Below are 18,363 nucleotides of genomic sequence, written 5' to 3' on the forward strand. Positions count from 1 at the left end.
TACTTATGCAGAGGCATAACAGTGGTGTTGAGATTATCGGGAAATGCTCTCTGTCTTAAACATGTGAAAAAGACATTGAAACAAGAAATAACATCGCGCTGTAACGCTTGAAACGGTGAGTCTGTGATAATTGCACGATGAGAGATGGTTGGCTCTCACTGCGGTTCAGCTGCTGTGGCCAGGCTGCAGACTGGCTGCAGGGTGATGACACACATGCCAATGCTGTTCCACCTGCACACACTCCCAGAGCACGGAAATACACTCCCGGAGAAAGCCGAGGGGACCCTCATGGGTGGCCAGAGAAATGTATACCTTTCGTTGCACTTCCCTGTCCATGTGAACTAATTAAGCAGTTCTATCTATCCAGATTTTCTTAGAGCTGTGTTTGTGAATGCGCCTGTCTTTGGTCTGAGATGAGGGAGTAATCGCCTCCATTTGCTAGACCTCACTCAAATAAGTATATATGGCTAGGGTATAGTTTTACTAAAGTTGTTTGGTACTGATTTTGTTGAAACAACCATTTCTCCAAAAGGCATGCAATTAAATATATATAAAATTTGGTTGTGCCAATGCATGGAATACAAATCTAAAGAGAGCTATTTGTTTATGCATTTATTTTTAATGTGGTTCTTGCAAATATTTCATTTTCGGTGGCATTGTGCACGAAAATATCCCAAACGTATTGACCAACATCTCTCTTTCTTTCTTTTCTGATATGCCTTCGCTTCCTAATCCAAAAAGCAAAAATAAGAAAAATGTCTGAGCCTTTTATGCAAATAAAATGATACAGTCTATTCCAGCACTGGATATGTTTCTTAGTGATTTTTATACGGTTTGAATGCAAATATAGCCTAGTTGAATGTCCATAGTGTGCTATTTTTGACCCGAGTGCGATAAAACGTATTTTAACATATTTAGAAGAGGCGATTATTTTTTCATTCACAGTAACTACCGGAGGCGGAACTCAAATACGCACAAATCACGACGCACAATGTCGCTTCGGGGAGTGCATTGGAGCAAAAGCAGCCTGTCAGTGGACCTGAAAAAAAGAGGAAAGGGCTGGGCTTACTGACTCACAAGCCACAACTTGGGTTGCGCCTCTATCAGAGACCAGTTTAGCAAAATCTCCGTTGAAGAGAGAGGAAGGTCTTGTGCATGTCACCTACTGAGCCGAAAAAAAATAAAGATTTCTCTGTGCGCAGTTTGGAAGACAGCTTTCAATTCGCCGTGCATCCTGAGGCTCTGCAACACTTCATTTTTCTCATCGAGCGACTACCATTAATAGGTTTGCTTTTAGGCATTTGGATTGGACTTGTTTTGTTTTGGTGTGCGCAATGATGGCCACTTACCAAAACCAGGAGGATGACGCAATGACCTTGATGATCCACGACACCAACACAACCAAGGAGAAGGAGCGACCTAAAGAAGAGCCGGTCCAGGACAAAGTCCCGGAGAAGCCGGATCCGTCCCAGAAACCACCGTACTCCTATGTCGCTCTCATTGCCATGGCCATTCGAGAGAGCACAGAGAAGCGCCTCACTTTGTCTGGTATTTACCAGTATATAATAACCAAGTTTCCCTTCTATGAGAAAAATAAAAAAGGTTGGCAGAACAGTATCAGACACAACCTGAGTCTCAACGAATGCTTCATTAAAGTTCCGCGGGAGGGCGGCGGAGAGAGAAAGGGGAATTACTGGACACTCGACCCAGCCTGTGAGGACATGTTTGAGAAGGGGAACTACAGGAGACGCCGCAGGATGAAGCGGCCGTTTAGACCTCCACCTACGCATTTCCAGCCGGGGAAGTCCTTGTTTGGAGGAGACGGCTACGGCTACCTGTCCCCACCCAAGTACCTGCAGTCTAGCTTCATGAACAACTCTTGGTCGCTCGGCCAGCCGCCGACCCCGATGTCCTACACGTCCTGTCAAATGGCCAGCGGCAACGTGGGTTCAGTCAACGTGAAGGGACTGTCGGCCCCCTCATCTTATAACCCCTACTCCCGGGTGCAGAGCATGGCGCTCCCCAGCATGGTGAACTCTTACAACGGCATGAGTCACCATCACCACCCCGCGCATCCCCACCATGCCCAGCAGCTGAGCCCGGCCACCGCGGCACCTCCTCCGGTCTCCTCCAGTAACGGAGCGGGCCTTCAGTTCGCCTGCTCCCGCCAGCCGGCGGAGCTCTCGATGATGCACTGCTCTTATTGGGAACACGAGACCAAACACTCGGCGTTACACACGAGGATTGATATTTAAAGTTTACCAAATGGTCTGCAAAATGAGGACTCTGAGAGTAAGAGTTAATTCCTGTGATTTCAAAACAGAACCAATAGTATTTTGAAGAGACTAATCTGACGAGCTGTGTGGGTCCAGCTGACATGAATGCCAAAGGGGAGGTATGCGCGAGTTGACAAAGTTTTACAAAATGGAATAGGGAGGTAAAGAAGTCATCAGGACACATCAGGTAGCACAACCTCTGGGAGCCATTTCGTGCGCCTGTATTACACTTGGACTGATGGCCACAACTCGGTATTGTAGTCATAATTGTTGTGCCTATGAAAATATTTTCATTTGCACGGGGATAGACATCGCTGACATTGCTTCAGCTGTGTGTTATTGGTATGCGTAATGATTTTTCTCAACTTTACGCACGGCTTATTCAAATATTGCCGAATGTATGTACGTGCATCTAAGATGCCATACTTAAGTCAGTAATTTAATTTGTAATTGAATCAAAACTCAATTTGGCCCTCTTCGTAACTTGCTCTGAGCAAGGCCTGCATGTCGAAAATTCACTTCCTGTCATGGTTGTGAACTTTGTTGGGTTAAAAAGGTGAAAGTGAGGGTAGAGATCCATTATACTGCCAACAATACAATTCAGGGTGTTTCATATTTCTTGATCCAACATGTATGTACAATATAATTTCCAATATGACGCCAGCCAGTGCCAGGATTTGTTATTCTTTCTGATTATAATTTTTTTTATAAACGTGATTAGCTATATTATCTCATTCATGTTGGGGCCATGTTTCATTTTAATTAGCACTTTCCCCTCTTTTCCAGGTTTGTGGATTTCTTAATAAACTTGTATTTCTTAAAGTAATACAGTGGTCATGAAGCAATGTGTTTTATGCTCTAGACTGTGATAACCACTGTTGGCGCAAGACAATCAGCAATCAACAATAAAGAACTCTGAATGTAACCCAGCATAAAGGTAGGCTACTACATTCTTAACATAAAGCAGTTTGTTCAGAAATGCAAATATATAATCCTAGGTAAACCATTGTGCAGGGTTATGAGTTTTGGCTTTGCACTTATTCCACCGTTTATCGCGTAAAATGTATGATATTTAGCCATTTTGTCCCTTGGAAAATGTATACATATGAATATATAACCTATATTATTCAACATCTTATTTATCGCCATTGTATACAATTTACGTAACTCAAAATACAGATATAAATATAACTTTTTATCTATAATAATAATAAATAGGTAATACTAAAAAATAACAATTTACAGTGTCATTGATAATAATGTCCCACAGCGACTGATGTCTGTTTGACTAGAATATTTAATATGTTCTGTGTAAATGTATTTAGCCTGTTACTGCTCAACCGCTCCGGCCCTGCCAAGGTTTCTTTTTAATACTGAATTTAATTTGTATTTAATATGATTTACAAATTATACCACGTCGGTGGAATAATGGCGTTGCGTAGAGGACCGTTATCGGGTATATATTATTTTTATATTATTGATGTCTTAATTCCACGACAAGAGAAACAAAAACACAGATCAGATTAAATGTGAAGAATTACACCCTTAGTCTTTGCGTTTGCGTTGGATGTGTGATCATGAACAAGAATTTAAGAGGTTATCATCATTTTTCCTAAATGTAATTTTCATCAAATGGCAACAGCAAATCTGAAGCAGCAGCATAATATTATTATTAATAATAATAATAATAATAATAATAATAATAATAATAATAATATAACCTTTAAATATCACGAAGAAGTTGGCAGTGTTTTATAGGATTATAGGTTTTTTCTTTTTCAGCTGTGAGGACTGCCAACAAGAAAACTAATAATAGCAATGCAGTTATAGTGTCAGCTGAATAATACAGAATCATTTAAGATATCAGGTCAACACAGACAGGAAGTGTAATAAAAATCGGCAATGCGTACAGGTGATCATAATGTTTTTTTAAGTTCGCAAAATGTGACATCACACATGAAGAACAATTCATTCATCCCATGCTGTCCTATCAAAGAGTCGTTTGCTTAAATATTGACGTGTGTTGCCAGAGTGTCATCTCTGGGGATGAAAGTATACGTTCAGACGGACAGCTCCTCATTCTTTGTTGTTGTTCTGTTGAATTACGTAGAGACGCGTCCCTGCGAGCCCCACAAGAGGGAAAGCTATAGCCTTGATGTTGACGAGTGAAACGCCTTAATTCACCGACTGATGTCAACCCGTCCCTCTTATAATCACTATCATATTATCACAGCGACATATTAGTGCCATCTGGTTTTGACTTTGACCTTTAAGGGCGTCTCACTAGAATGAGTTTACTGTTTTGACATCACATATTAGATTGTGGGATCAGACGTATTTGGCGCAGGAGTTCACGCTGAAGCCCAGTCAGAGTCTACCGACAGGAGGTGTAGGAGGTGTTCACCTCGATCCTCCCTCTGTGCTGTCAATACAGGCTCATCCCACACCCACGAAAACACTACATACACTCTTGCATATCCATGATCCAACGAAATAAAACAATAGTTGAATATTGGAATATGACTTTTGGATAACATTTTGTAATATATTACAATAATGGGATTCTGAAAATAACCTTTTTGTGTGTGTGTATGGTTGTAGCTATCATAAGTAGGCGATGATATATGATTGTGGGTCAATCAAGTAGCGTGCGTTGGTTAGTGAAGGGTTGTTTGGACAATTAACACCATTTGAGAGCGTTCTCGATTGGATGTAGGCCACTTGTCCATATACTCCTCTGCAGATTTTAAAGATTTGTTTTTGAGTTTACCATCTTTAAACGGCTTGATTGAAATTCAGCATGCATTCATAGGGAAACTGCATATTAAAACTGCAATCAGTCACTAAACGTTTTTTTAAAACCGACATTTTTGTGTGTGTCAGTTGGCCTACACTTTTCTTGACCCATTAGCCTAATTTAAAAAAAAAAGGTAAAGTGATTTTTAGCAAAAAAATAAATACTAATCATACATTTTCTTTTTACAAAATATAATACAATACAATTCATTTTTTGCTAAAGTCCATATAATAAGCTACACATATATTTATATAACTTTATATCAGACATGTAACAGACATGGAGGTGCATGATCTTTGGCTGACTAGTATTTAAAGGACGGGAACTCAATGTGGATCGTTATATTCCGAGGCTATAGTTGACCATAGGCTAAACTGTGTCAGCGCCATGTGTCCAGCAGCCAGCCGTCGGGATGAATGGGCCCAACAAGCGCCTTCGTACGTCGTCCGCCTTTTAAAACTGTATTCAGAAACAGAAACATGACATGAAGATGCCATCAGCTTCTGGAGTGCTCAACCATCGCGGTCAGAGAAACACTGACACTTGTTGATCCTCCTGTGTGCAGAGGGAGCTGAAATGTAGCTGTGTATATTCTCTGCTTCCTCACATTAATGTTTTGTAAACAATAACGAGATAAGAGCGCGTTTAAAAGGCAAGTGTATTCTAAACACTCCTCCAAAAATAACAAATACAAGCGGGTTTTTTTCAAGAAATTTTGCTTCGGCGAGTGTAACCGACCTTTAGGCCATACTTAAACCAAGATCCAAAGACTAATATAACGATTTTCATGTTCGGCGTAATAGCCTACATCATTAACACATATTCCCTAATTGATTAATATAATGCTTTTTCTTTGTTGTTTGACAAAATTGACAAAAAGAATTTATTGATATACAGCCTCAGACACTTTTATTACTATACGCTTACAGATATCAGCAGTTGTTTCCCTACATAGGCTATAATAGCTATAACAGGCTAATTCGTGGTTGTAGATTTTGCATTATATTTGTTTTTATCTTGCTTTTAGTTTAGTTTAGTTTTAGTTTTTATCTGGAATAGGGGTCTTTGTCCCCATAACTTGTTCGCACCTTTGCAACACCTGCGTTACATGTAACACACCAAGCTTGATTACACTTTTTGTGTCGAACCTTGAGCACCCCATCTCCTCTGCATAGGCCATACATTGAGATATCCGTGTGGACTCGGGTGCGGCAGGTGTGCATTTGTGCAGAGAGGTTGGTAGTTCAGCCGGTCGCCGGGAACAATGGGCCTGCATACAGGATGTCTCAGGGGCTGACAGAGATAAGGCCAGCCGAGGTTCATGGCTCCATCAGGCCTGCTTTAGAAAATAGTCTTCTTTTAACCTGATGTGTCAGCTTGGATATGTAGTTTCATTTAGGAAATATATTGTACTTTGTCTGAATATGTGACCACCACTAACGAAATTAATTAGTTCTTGAATATAAAATATTTAAATGTATTTAAGTTGTGCCAGGCCGTTTCACTATTCCATTAGAAACAGACTATAAACATAAAGTTGAAAAAATAAAACAAATAAAGACTATACCCTTTGTAGAAATAGTTGTTGGCACAGTACATGTCTGTATAATTCAGATGTTCGGACATTTAGTTTATCATGACATTTTTGTGAGTTAGCCTATACCTTAAACAAAACAAAAAAATTATAAACAAATGTTCGATATCGGCTAATAACCTGTAGGCCATTACCTAATATTAGGCCTGAATGTAGCATCACATGCAACAACAACTGCAACCCTCACGTACAAATATGGAATAGTGTAGCCACAGATAGGTACAATTCATAGGCGATGAATAAATGTTTTTTGCACTTTAGCTGAAAAGGTTTAGCGTAATGTGCGGTTTTGCTCCCAATCGTCTTTTCCGCTGAGCGCACTGAATAACCGTGATTGTATCCTTTGTTGTGCTCTCAGAGATGACAGATTATAATCAACAAGACGAATGAGGTCAACTCATTGTCGAAGGAACACATTTGACCCTCCTTCTTCGTCATAATCGCGCGCGCGCGCACACACACACACACACACACACACACACACACACACACACACACACACACACACACACACACACACACACACACACACACACGCAGGAGCGTACCTGGACTCGTTCCGGTTATGACAGCTTGCATGCTCCACGGGGCACCGGCGATGCGACCCGGCCGGTCAAGTCACACGCAGGTTGCAGGTTTCCCAATGCCTGCACACAATTGAATTCCTGGCATTCTCGCTAATGTTTGAGATTGAAGAGCAACAGTTTCCACTTAGAAGCGGCGCACATCACCCCAAACCCATTGAAAAGGAGAGTGGGGGTCACCACTGTTTGGTATACATCTGCTCCAAACAGGAAAATATGCAAAGATTTGATTCGCAGAAAATCCGGCAATTGTTCAAATTAGCACAAGTTTTTTTTTCTTACTCTCTTGTTGGAGCAAAACTACTAGACGTTTAATTCTGTCCACCGCATATCTGGGCTATTTCTATGACATTACTCAATACAGAGCTGTTTATTATCAGAAGGCATCCTCTGGTGAATCTCCAATGTAATCAACTCGTCGCGGTGATCTACGTGATGTTTTCAGTGACTGCTGATTTCTATCTTAATGACAACCCTGCGAAACAATAGGTAACATGCAATAATTCTTTAATTTGCCAAAAGAATTGTGTCGATACACTGCCACGGTTTGTAAATAGGAACCGTGCGTTTGTGAACAGGACCTCTGGTCAACCGAGGTTCATCAAATGTCTATAAATAACGTGTCTATAAATACACACCAGCGTCATCTATTCGAGGAAAAGATGGACTGTCAACTATCCACAGAGAAAAATCATCACGCACTGACCTCTGTTTACCCTCCAGCCACTCAAATGTCAAATACATGGCATCAGTCTGTCCAAATGACTAAGCTTCAGAGGAGAGGTGTTTGTGAATACATTTACATTGGGCTACATACAAAAACTGCAATTTGGAGGTTTTCTAAAATGCAAAAAAAAATATATATACTGTATATACATGTGTGTGTGTATATATATATATATATATATATATATATATATATATATCCATCTCTCCATCCAGACACTCACTTCGTTGGTTTCTATAATGGGACATCACTTCCAAGCAATAACTGGTTATGTGCCAACAGACCTTGTTTGAGCAGAGAAAATGAACCAGCCAACATTTATCAGCATTAGACTGATCATTTCTGCTGTGAATGTGGCGGAACTGGTCAGCTTATACTGTAGAGGGAAATGCGATAAAATTTTTCCGTTCACTTGATTATGAGCTGCAAATTGCTTTGTCGGGATTAAAATGGCAGGACTTTTCCCATCGTGGACTGATGGAGTCTATTTTTAAACCCCTTTCCTTTCTCGCCCCTCTAAAAACTTCCGCAGGGTTGGCAACAAGAAGCTATTAGGATAACTCTTCCCCTGTTAACATTACAATTAATCAAAGATGAAACCAAATTCCCACAGGGATCATTAAGGGCCAGCACCTGTTCTTCTGATGCTGCAGTATATATAATAAATGAGTACAACTTCTCGGTCAGACTTGGCTGACCTCTGGGGACAGTGTGATAGAATCACTGCAAGCCAGTTATATCAACTCACTATCAGTGATAGAAATATGACCTGCTGCGGATATTAATGACCCTGAGCTTATTTCACAACCAAAACAATACCAAAATGCCTCCTTATTTATACTATCAATATTTCCTTAAATTTCATAACAGTGCAATGCATCCCTATTAAGATACAAATTCCATGAGAGGTGATGCACAAACCTTATGACACATTCAATTACATTAAGCGATGATTCAGTCAATTGCTGGCTGCAATTGCAATAGCTCTCCATCAAATGTGTAGTCCACTGTAATGTAATTTTTTGGGGTCATAATTAAGGTTTGTGAAATAAGGCTCTCTTTATTGACTATTGCATACACAAGCAAAACAGGAAGTTGGCCTAAAGCCTGACCCTCGCCCCATGTACATGCCAAACCAAGGTCCAGGTCAGATCTCAGACACTGCAATCCTATTTCAGTCATATTTCTTTCAAGCAATTACATACCTCTTGGCAAGACCTCATAATTAAACAAATGATGATATTTTGATATCCATGATTATACGCATTCACATACAGTACCCTTTCAAGTTCAATATGCTTTTTATTACACGCTTATCATCCGTGAAGAGATTAAGCACAGTGTGGGTTTGGACTGAGTTAGGGTACATTTAATCAAATAAGAGGAGCAGTAATGGAAGCATGCTGGACCCAGCCCCATACACTACAATGGCTTCTCCCTTTGAGCTCAGCTTATGTTTAGCAAATTTCAGACAATAAGAACGTTATGAGGGGAACTCTAAGGGAGAGCATTTAACCCTTACCCACTAGTAGGTCAAGCACATGGCATATGACATATAGCCTAATTTCTATATTACTGATGAGGTGCACCACACACACATAACTGTGGCCTGAGGAGATTGTTTAAATGTGCATAACTCTAGCAAAACTACTGATAATTCTGGTTCTGATCATGGTGGAGGCCAGCTGTCTACATGGCAAAGTTAAAAAAAATAAAAAATAAGGCAAGTATCCACGTGCAGTGACGACATAAAATACAAACATTCAACTTTCATTTAAAGCAGTCACCTTGGGAACTATTATTTTTTCCAACGGAGGTCACCCAAATGTGCTCACTCTAAGTGAGTAATTCTTCCTTCTCCCTTAAAACTGACCAACTGACTCACCCTAGATAAAAGTGTGCCATGTGAGTCTTTGCTGCTCCCTTGTGGCATAAAAAGGCAATAATTATGTAATGTGACTCACCTTTCCCTCACCGTTTGAAACAACCATAATCGCGTTACCCTAAAAACACCATGGAATGGGTATAAAACACAGTCTACAACAATTAGGACTTGTGATGCACACAATTGTAACAGCCAGCAGAGTAATATATTGTACATAATTTCACCCTTTTATGTGAAGTACACAGGTTTATTTATTTTGCAGTCAGCCACACCCCAAACAATTCATGTTCACAAAAGTACACATTACAGTTTGTCATTTGTAATTGCATAGTTATTTGCTCTTTGCCTTACATTGTTTAAATGGAATGCACACATGTTCACATTGTATGGTTAAATAATGTTTTTTGTTATATTAATGATGATGTTTTGTCATTTGTTACCATGCTGTTAGGGAGGTCCTTCCTGGTGAAGAAAAGGCATGGTCAAGGGTGGCGGACTCTTAAATCCAAGAGGGTAAGCAAGCATCCGGAAAGCCTACCTCTTGTAGGGCGATTCTGAGGCTAACAAGCCATTACCTTCCACTAGCATTCCATTGACACCCATTCATTTAGACGTCCCTTTGACAGTGAATAACTTTACATCTGAACGTTTAAAGACTCTATTTGTCCATTGTTTATTTGTAAAGAAGCATGACAATGTATAAAAGGCTTCATTACCTTGTATCTCACGTTACAGCCCCGTAGCAGCCGTTTTTTGTAAAAATAGGCTAAAGATTGTGTCATGACCACGGGACTTTCTGTCCCACAGTAGACAAATTACTGTATAGTCAGGAGAAGCTTGCAGGCAACTGGGGGAACATGGAGGAATACAGTCAAGTTTATTTACTAATGTTAACTAGCATTTTAGTTAGCAATAATTAGCCTGTGCCTGTTATGTACTTACATATACCCATTGGGTATGAATTCATATCACAAGTTCTTGAATATCATCCTTCTCAATATTTTGCATTAACTTAATATGGTGTACTGGCGTTATATTAAAAAATAAATAAATGCTATGCAAAATGACAAAGTAATTAATCCGAATAATTACAAAAAGTTTCTTCTGCTACTATGCTCATGGACAGCTCCTACTCACGCTCTCCGTCTCTGTTGATTGGGAATGATTGAGATTTCTCTTGGCACAGCTAGCAGAAGACTTACAACTTTCAGACACGTTGTTTGTATGAAAGTAAATATGGTGCAAAATGTGAGAGCCCGTAGATGCGATGTGAGCACTTGTAGAATATGATTTGAGAACTTTTGGTTGTACTGGAAAAGTGACTGAAGTGAGAAAAAAAAATACTAGTACAGATTTTTTTCTACAAGCACTCAAATCATATTCTACACGTGCTCACATCGCATCTACGAGTGCAGATTTTTTTTACAAGCTCTTAAATCATATCCTACAAGTGCTCACATCGTATCTACGCGCTCTCACGTTTTGCACCATATTTACCTTCATAGTTTAGCTTCTAATAGACTTCACTGGTCTCCGTTGAAGTACATGGCGTCGCTGTTTCCATTTCTTATACTGTCTATGTTAAATCCTGTGGCCTGCCAATTGAGCCATACCATGTGCTGCCATGTTAAAGGGAGGGGGGTTTAAGTTTGTTTTGCTTTCTTTGTATCAGTTGTGTCCATCTTGGTTCCTCCTTGTGGGTCATTTGGTTCATATATATAAATATATGTGTGTATATAATATATATATATATATATATATATATATATATATGTGTGTATGTGTTGTGTGTGTGTGTGTATATATGTATATGTATGTATATAATATATAAAATGTAATTTTAATATATTAATTTATAATATTATTTATTATATAGAGCTCATGTGTACACATGATACTAGTTTGGGTTGTCATAGAAAAATGTGTGTGTTTGACAAGTGCCCATTAACCTTTTATACACACTGGTTTACCTGTTAAAAACTCCGTTAAGGTCCAGTGTGTCTTACTACATTGCCGGACACAACTGCTCCACCTTACATGATACAGCTCCCACTCCCCACACATTCACAGCCATGTTGCCCAGTACAACCATAGTTGGCCACTGTCTGGCTCCAGGTCACCTCTATGTAACAACTTAGCTCTAAACCATTGCTTTGTCCAGACTTTAGGGGGAAAAGGCCAGGCTTTAAAAACAATATTATATCACACAAAATGATTAACACAAAATGATTAACAACAGGCCTTTTTCACAGCACACATTTTGACTTGACATAGTAGGAAAAGCACAGGTGTTACTAATAACATAACAATGGCTCTGTTCTATTCAAGTGTCCCAGTAAGTCAGGCAGTTGGATGGTGAGCCAGCATGCACAATACCCAGACCCTGAAGCTGAATCAGTTATATGGAATCAAGCCGTCATTTTATTATTTCCACCTGTGTTTTTTTTTTTTTACTGTGACATCTCAACTATTTTCTTTCAACATGGGAAATGTTTACACAGTGGGATTTATTATTATAGGTTCATCTCTTGTGAAGACTAGTTCTTGTCGTCCCTACAATAGATAGTTAGGTAAGCCACTGGGATTTTGGCATAATTAGGGCATAACTGTGTGGGTATTACTATAAACAAGAAGTGTTGTATGAGCTAGCTTGTGATTGTATGGTTGTTGGAAGTGCAATTGTTCTTAAACCACTAACTTATCCTAAGTGTATTACTGAAACTATTTGTTAGGGCTCTGTATCTATTGTTGGCATATTTTGGGGGAATTTATCTTAGCCATACACAACTCGTATGGTTCCAGCACAATAGTCATGATTTCAAAATGATGGAGATTTTCTAGTTTGAATATTGTCAAGGACCAAGCAGTGAGGTAAATAGGAAAACAGGTTTTGATAAGAGGTCAGCAAACTATGAATAAGACACAACACAAGGGGATATATATCTATACACACACACACATATATAGTTGTGTGTGTGAAATATATGTATGAGGGCATTTTATTTTGAGTTGCAACAACCCATTTAGTCGCCAGAGGGCAGCCCAGCTCATACATTCCTGATAAACCATTATGCTTTAGTGTTTTACATATTTCATGAAGATAAAAATGTACGACTATCAAATTGGGGCATAACCTCATTATTTTGTTTTGTGACCTAACTTAAGGTCAAATTACCGATTGACAACGGCGAAAAAGACGTACGTCTACATTTTCGGCTTGTAGACTGTCATTTTAATGTTGTGTTCGGGTAATAAGTCACTATTGTGTTTCCGAGTAAAATTACTGCTGAGAAGTTTTGTGTGTTGATAGGCTTACATACACGGTTTTGTGCCGGTAGTAGTATATGTGATTGTTGGAAAAAAGCCGGCTGCCCTCCCTTCCTCAACCGGAGAACTGCACAAATCAGCTTTAGACGGGTAGCCTAAACCAGAAGAAAGAAGATGGGGCCTTCACAATAAAAGCCTCATAGGGTCAATTAGGAACAGCAGTGTTTCAGTTAAGTTAAGTGTTTCCTCTTTTTATAAAACAGTAACAAATCCAGACTGTGATATGTTATTGCTAATTACAACGAAGTTGTCAATCTATTTTGTTATGGAAAGACTATTTAGGCTTAATTATTTATACAAGGAAAACACTGAACATAAGCATGAAGTAAACACAAAGTAGGCCTAGGTGTTTGCAATTGTTTTTTCTTCAATAACCTGTACTGAAAGATTATTAATTAGAACACAATGAAAAGCAGACTGACAGGCTCTACTGTAATGATGATGTAATGTGGAAACACATTCTGGAGCTCTTTGGTAACCTATTGTGAGTTTACTGGCATACCGTACTTTCTCATCACAGCTTTAAGTGATTGCCCGTTGAAACCAAGTTACACATGGTCCAAAGGATAATTAGTGTTAGCCACCCCTCTTGCAGACAGTATTTTCTTTCTAATATAGAAGATGGTCCTGTATAAGAGTCAGCAAAACAAATCTATTTATGGAAAGATGTTGGGAATGTAGGCTAATGTGCACGGGTCTGAACTACACGAGCAGTGGAATGCAACACATTTCTACATCTAGAGATAGGCTACAGTCAGGCAAAATAAGATGAGTACTATTAAGATAACTAGTACATCCAGAGAGTACTGAAACATTGTAGAATGTTTTGAGTACTCTCTGTATGACTATTTTAATTGTTCTGCAGAGTGGGGTGCATTTTTATGTGTAGCCTATTGTATTTCTATCTAACTACTGCAACCACTATAATTTTCTTGTGTTAACTATTCTTGTAATTAATGCATTTTAAATAAAATGTAAACTAAGCTTCCAATTCATACTCAGTTATTCAGTGTCAATGGACCAGCAGTTTATAGCCTACTGACTAGTTGTGTAAATAAAGCAATGTCAATTAAAACTTCAGGGTGGATTTCCCCGTTAGTCAAAGCGTTGCAGATTGAGTTTCATGTTGCAAAAACTGTCATTTAGTAAGGGTTTTTATTTTGAATTAATTGAGCGGAAGTCCTGTTCATGTCACTCTCCCAGTGTTGACAGTGGTAGACTATTGGCGGAGGGAGCGCTGGCGGAGGAAAAGGCAGCGGTGGTGGTTCACCTTACGAAATAAACAGGAAGCAGGACTGCGCGTCGTCCACCTGCGAGGTCTGAGTCCTGCGTAGTGAGACAGACGGGGCAGTGGGTCGTATGTCACACAGACTTCTTGAACGTGAAACTACTCTGCCGTGAAGACATTAAGCAATATTAACTTTCAGCTTGTTCTCGTTCGGTACGACATTCTTCAACGACCTTAAACCAGAGAGCGACTAAGGTAAGTCCCCGCTTGTTCTTTTTATTGGTCAGATGGCAGCCCCACTTTTCACTTGCCGAGTGAGGACGTCTCGCCAAACTCCGTTCATCAATCTGTCAATTGAATGTCGCATCTAGAATATTAATGAAAAAATCATTACCATGCTTAGGAGGAGATCACTTAATAATTTATGCGAATCTATAGGCTAACTAAATCATCAGCCATAATTACGAAAAATATAACAAGTAAAATAATTGGTGGATTGCTTCCATCCGTTCTTGCCGTAAAGCAACGTTCGCTAAAATGAATTGTGATGGGCGGTGGCAACGACCAAATTATTATGAATATCAAGAGGTGTTCCCGGGTTTAAGTATATATACCGAATATACCAGCAAACCCTATGGATTTCTTAGGGATTCCGAATTTGTTTAAAAAAAAAATTAACTTCAGCTCTACCGAGACAACAACAAACTTTTATTTGTGTAGACTTTTCAGTGTTCCCTAAAACAGAGTGCAGCGTCCCGGTGGTTATACCTCATTAGAACTGCTTTTATTGTACACTAACAGTGTTGCCTCTATGGCTAGGTGAGTAGTGTTAAATGTTCCCATTTTTGCAATGACAGAAGAACTTTTAGCTATTTTAATCAGCTTTGTCATGGTTCCAGCCACTAAACTTGGACTTTACTGTAGTTTTTTTTTTAAATATCAAGGTCCTGTCATTTCATACTATGTCCTAAAAAAATGTTTAGATGTGACAGACTCCTACTCCAGGCAGCTATATAGTCCGCATTCTCTTTTTACGATAATTTGTTTTGAATTGTAGCGAAATCAACCATTTCAACTGTTATTTTCCTCAGTGAACCCTGGACCCTGGTACCCATCTCAGCAAACCCTGATCTATACAACCAAGCGTAGTCTTAAGGGGGTCATTGGGACCTCTAAGCTATGTCAGTGATGAATTCTGTCTGTTTTGTTATCGAGAAATAAAAGACAACTAGAGCAAAATAAAGAGGATATGAAACCAGTCTGTGTATGAAACCTGAAACTTAGGAGAGGGATTAGTCAGCGTCTTTGTTTTTTGCCATATCCATACTAAGCTTCTGGTTGTATTTCATTCAGAGACAGAAGTTTACACAGATTAGATATCACTTGTTAGAGTTTAGCTTCTACTAGAATATTGATCCTCCTGATGTAGCCTGGTGGAGCAAGCTGATTCATAAAAACAGTTATGGATTAAGCTGACTTACTTTGGGCACACCCAACCAGTCATTTTATATTTAAATGTTGTAGGCAACTTGACATAGCCAATAATGCACTTGAAAGATGCATAAAAAGCCTGTTTTAAGTATTTGACTAATTACATGCGACTGACAGTTAGGCTACTTCTTAGAACTGTGATAATTTGTGTTCAGGTTTTGGCATGTCTAGCAACTCAGCCACCACTTTCTCAGCAGGCATATTGGATTCATGCCAACTGTTTTGCAGGTTTAAAACCTGTATGCATGGAAATTGTGACAGTGACTGATTTTGTGTGTGCTCGCTCGGTTGTGTTCGGCAAGCGAGGACCCTTACATGTCCTCAGGCTGAGCTTTCCTAAAGAGTAGGCCCCTCTGCTCATGATAAGCCAAAATAAATGGATTTATGAATCAGAGTTTAGTTTGAACTCAATCTGTGTCAGTGGAGGCAGTCAGTAGGTGGGTGGCGATAATGTCTGGCAACATGAAGACAATGTAACAAATGCAGGTTTGCTGACAGGTGTGTGCACATGGGTGCCCTCATATGCACACACACCTAGCCTGAGGGTTGAGCATAATGGCGTTTGTATGATATAAGAGATTTTTCAACCTTGCAGTGGATACTATGCACCAATTTTCCAGAGGCTACTTTCCGTTTTGTATTGTTTATGTTGTAGCCGCTCTGGTTTATTGCATCACTGAATTTATATTGCAATTATTTATATCCAAATTAACCAAAAACAGGCACTCTTTCTTGTTATTTTTTATTTATAAACAGTTTTTCAGTTTATTGTTTATTGTTATTCATGAAAATACTTATATACACAGTATATGTTTTATGTACAAGGGTGTGGGTGTGTGTGTGTTGTGTGTGTGTGGTGTGTGTGTGTGTGTGTGTGTATATGTATGGGGTGTGTATATATATATATATATATATATATATATATCGTACAATGACAGAACTTTTTGTATGACCTACCCCTAACCTACCCTACGGTGTTTTGGGTGGCAATGGGGGAGCAATTGTGTCAGGCTGAGTCATGTATGTCATGTAAGACTCAATCTGACATTTCACTTTTGATTGTTCATGAACCTAAAACACAAACACACATAAGCTTAATGATGATTTGACTGTTCAGTACAGTATCAAATCCAGACATATGGTCTTTGTCGCAGTGATGAAGGCATCTCGACAGCAGTTCACACACACATTTCCTCCTGTGCTGTTTTCCAGCACAGTTGATTACTTAAACTTGGATGGATGCTTGCAGAGAAAGAATCTTAGCGCAACACAGCATGTTGCAAAAGGTGAGAAGAATTGCTGAAGAGAATTAGCCAATATTTGTTGGTAATTTTTGAATTGCCACAGCACAACCACTTTCTGAAATATTGTTTTAACCAGTTCATGCATTTTAAATGTGTTATTTTGGTCAGGCAACAGTCCTGGCTGCCTTTTTGTTGGGCGGGGTCAGCTGTCAGGCCCTTTCTGAAGTAAAGTTGGAGAACACTGATAAGACTAACTGACGTCACTCCGCAGACCCCAGCCAACAATGCAGCTATTTACTCCATGCCAGATTTAGTCCAAAAGCTGGCCTCTCTAGAGAAACTGGGTACAACTGAAAGCACAATTCTAAATAAGTGTCCCACAAGAAAAATAAACTTGTGCAACTGGGTTGACGTCCATGTCCTGTATCATCAGTTTTACAAACTTGAACAGTACTGTAAAGTGAGGTCATTTTCGGTGGTAAAGCTTCTGGTTCATATTGTGGTTTAGGATTGAGCTACGTGAACGATACAGGGTGTTTAGGGCAGACCAGAGAAAGGGAAAAGTGCACTGTCTGCAACTGGAGAAAGGTATTTCTCTGGTCTCTGGGATCAACAGCATGGTGTTTGGCGTCAGTTATCAGCATGGTGTACCGGCAATATTGCAGCATGGGAAAACTAGTCATACTTTGCAGTCTGTAAGTATTTGGAGTGTCAATATATCAGAGATATATTTTTCATAGTTTTGGCTCTACTCCCCCATGTTGGATTTCAAATGAAACAATGCCTGTGAGGTGAAAATGAGGACTCTCAACTTTAAGGGTGTTCACATCCACAGCGGGTGAACCTGTTGGGAAAGCTTTAAAACAACACTTTAATGTGTTAGGACGACATTGTTTCATTTCAAATCTAATGCTGGAGTAATACTTCCAGAGCACTGTATATAAAAAGATATTGTTATATAAAACAATAGGGGTGGTAAAAAGAATTGATTTTTATATGCATGGCGATTCTCTCTAGAACGATTAGATGCTTGATTTCTTATAAGTCAATAATTTATATATATTTTTATTTTTTTTATTTTTTTGAATGTGTTCATTTGTATTTAAGTTACTGTCTCCAGACATGTACAAATCCGAGTGACAGAGGATTTGATAATGGAAAACACAAAAATGTCGTGCGTGCGTGTGTGCGTGCGTGCGTGTGTGTGTGT

General features: G+C 39.3%; 2 protein-coding genes across 2 annotated transcripts in view; both read left to right on the forward strand.

Moving 5' to 3' along the window:
* Positions 1-1,064: 1,064 nt before the first annotated feature.
* foxl2a (forkhead box L2a) lies at positions 1,065-3,102 on the forward strand. The gene has a single exon (XM_032507362.1). It carries the CDS (start codon positions 1,335-1,337, stop codon positions 2,253-2,255), a length of 921 nt encoding a protein of 306 aa, XP_032363253.1. The 5' UTR covers positions 1,065-1,334; the 3' UTR covers positions 2,256-3,102.
* Positions 3,103-14,425: 11,323 nt separating this feature from the next.
* The window catches only part of pik3cb (phosphatidylinositol-4,5-bisphosphate 3-kinase, catalytic subunit beta), a 55,785-nt gene continuing 51,847 nt past the window's right edge, over positions 14,426-18,363 (forward strand). The window contains exon 1 of the mRNA XM_032507361.1: positions 14,426-14,673. The gene's annotated coding sequence lies outside the window, so the exon portion shown is untranslated. The remainder of the gene's footprint in view (positions 14,674-18,363) is intronic.

This window comes from Etheostoma spectabile, chromosome 3 (assembly GCF_008692095.1).
Source record: "Etheostoma spectabile isolate EspeVRDwgs_2016 chromosome 3, UIUC_Espe_1.0, whole genome shotgun sequence".
Taxonomy (NCBI): Eukaryota; Metazoa; Chordata; class Actinopteri; order Perciformes; family Percidae; genus Etheostoma; species Etheostoma spectabile.

Coding starts and splice junctions, on each gene's coding strand:
- foxl2a (XM_032507362.1), top strand. CDS start 1,335: ATGATGGCCACTTACCAAAACCAGGAGGATGACGCAATGACCTTGATG.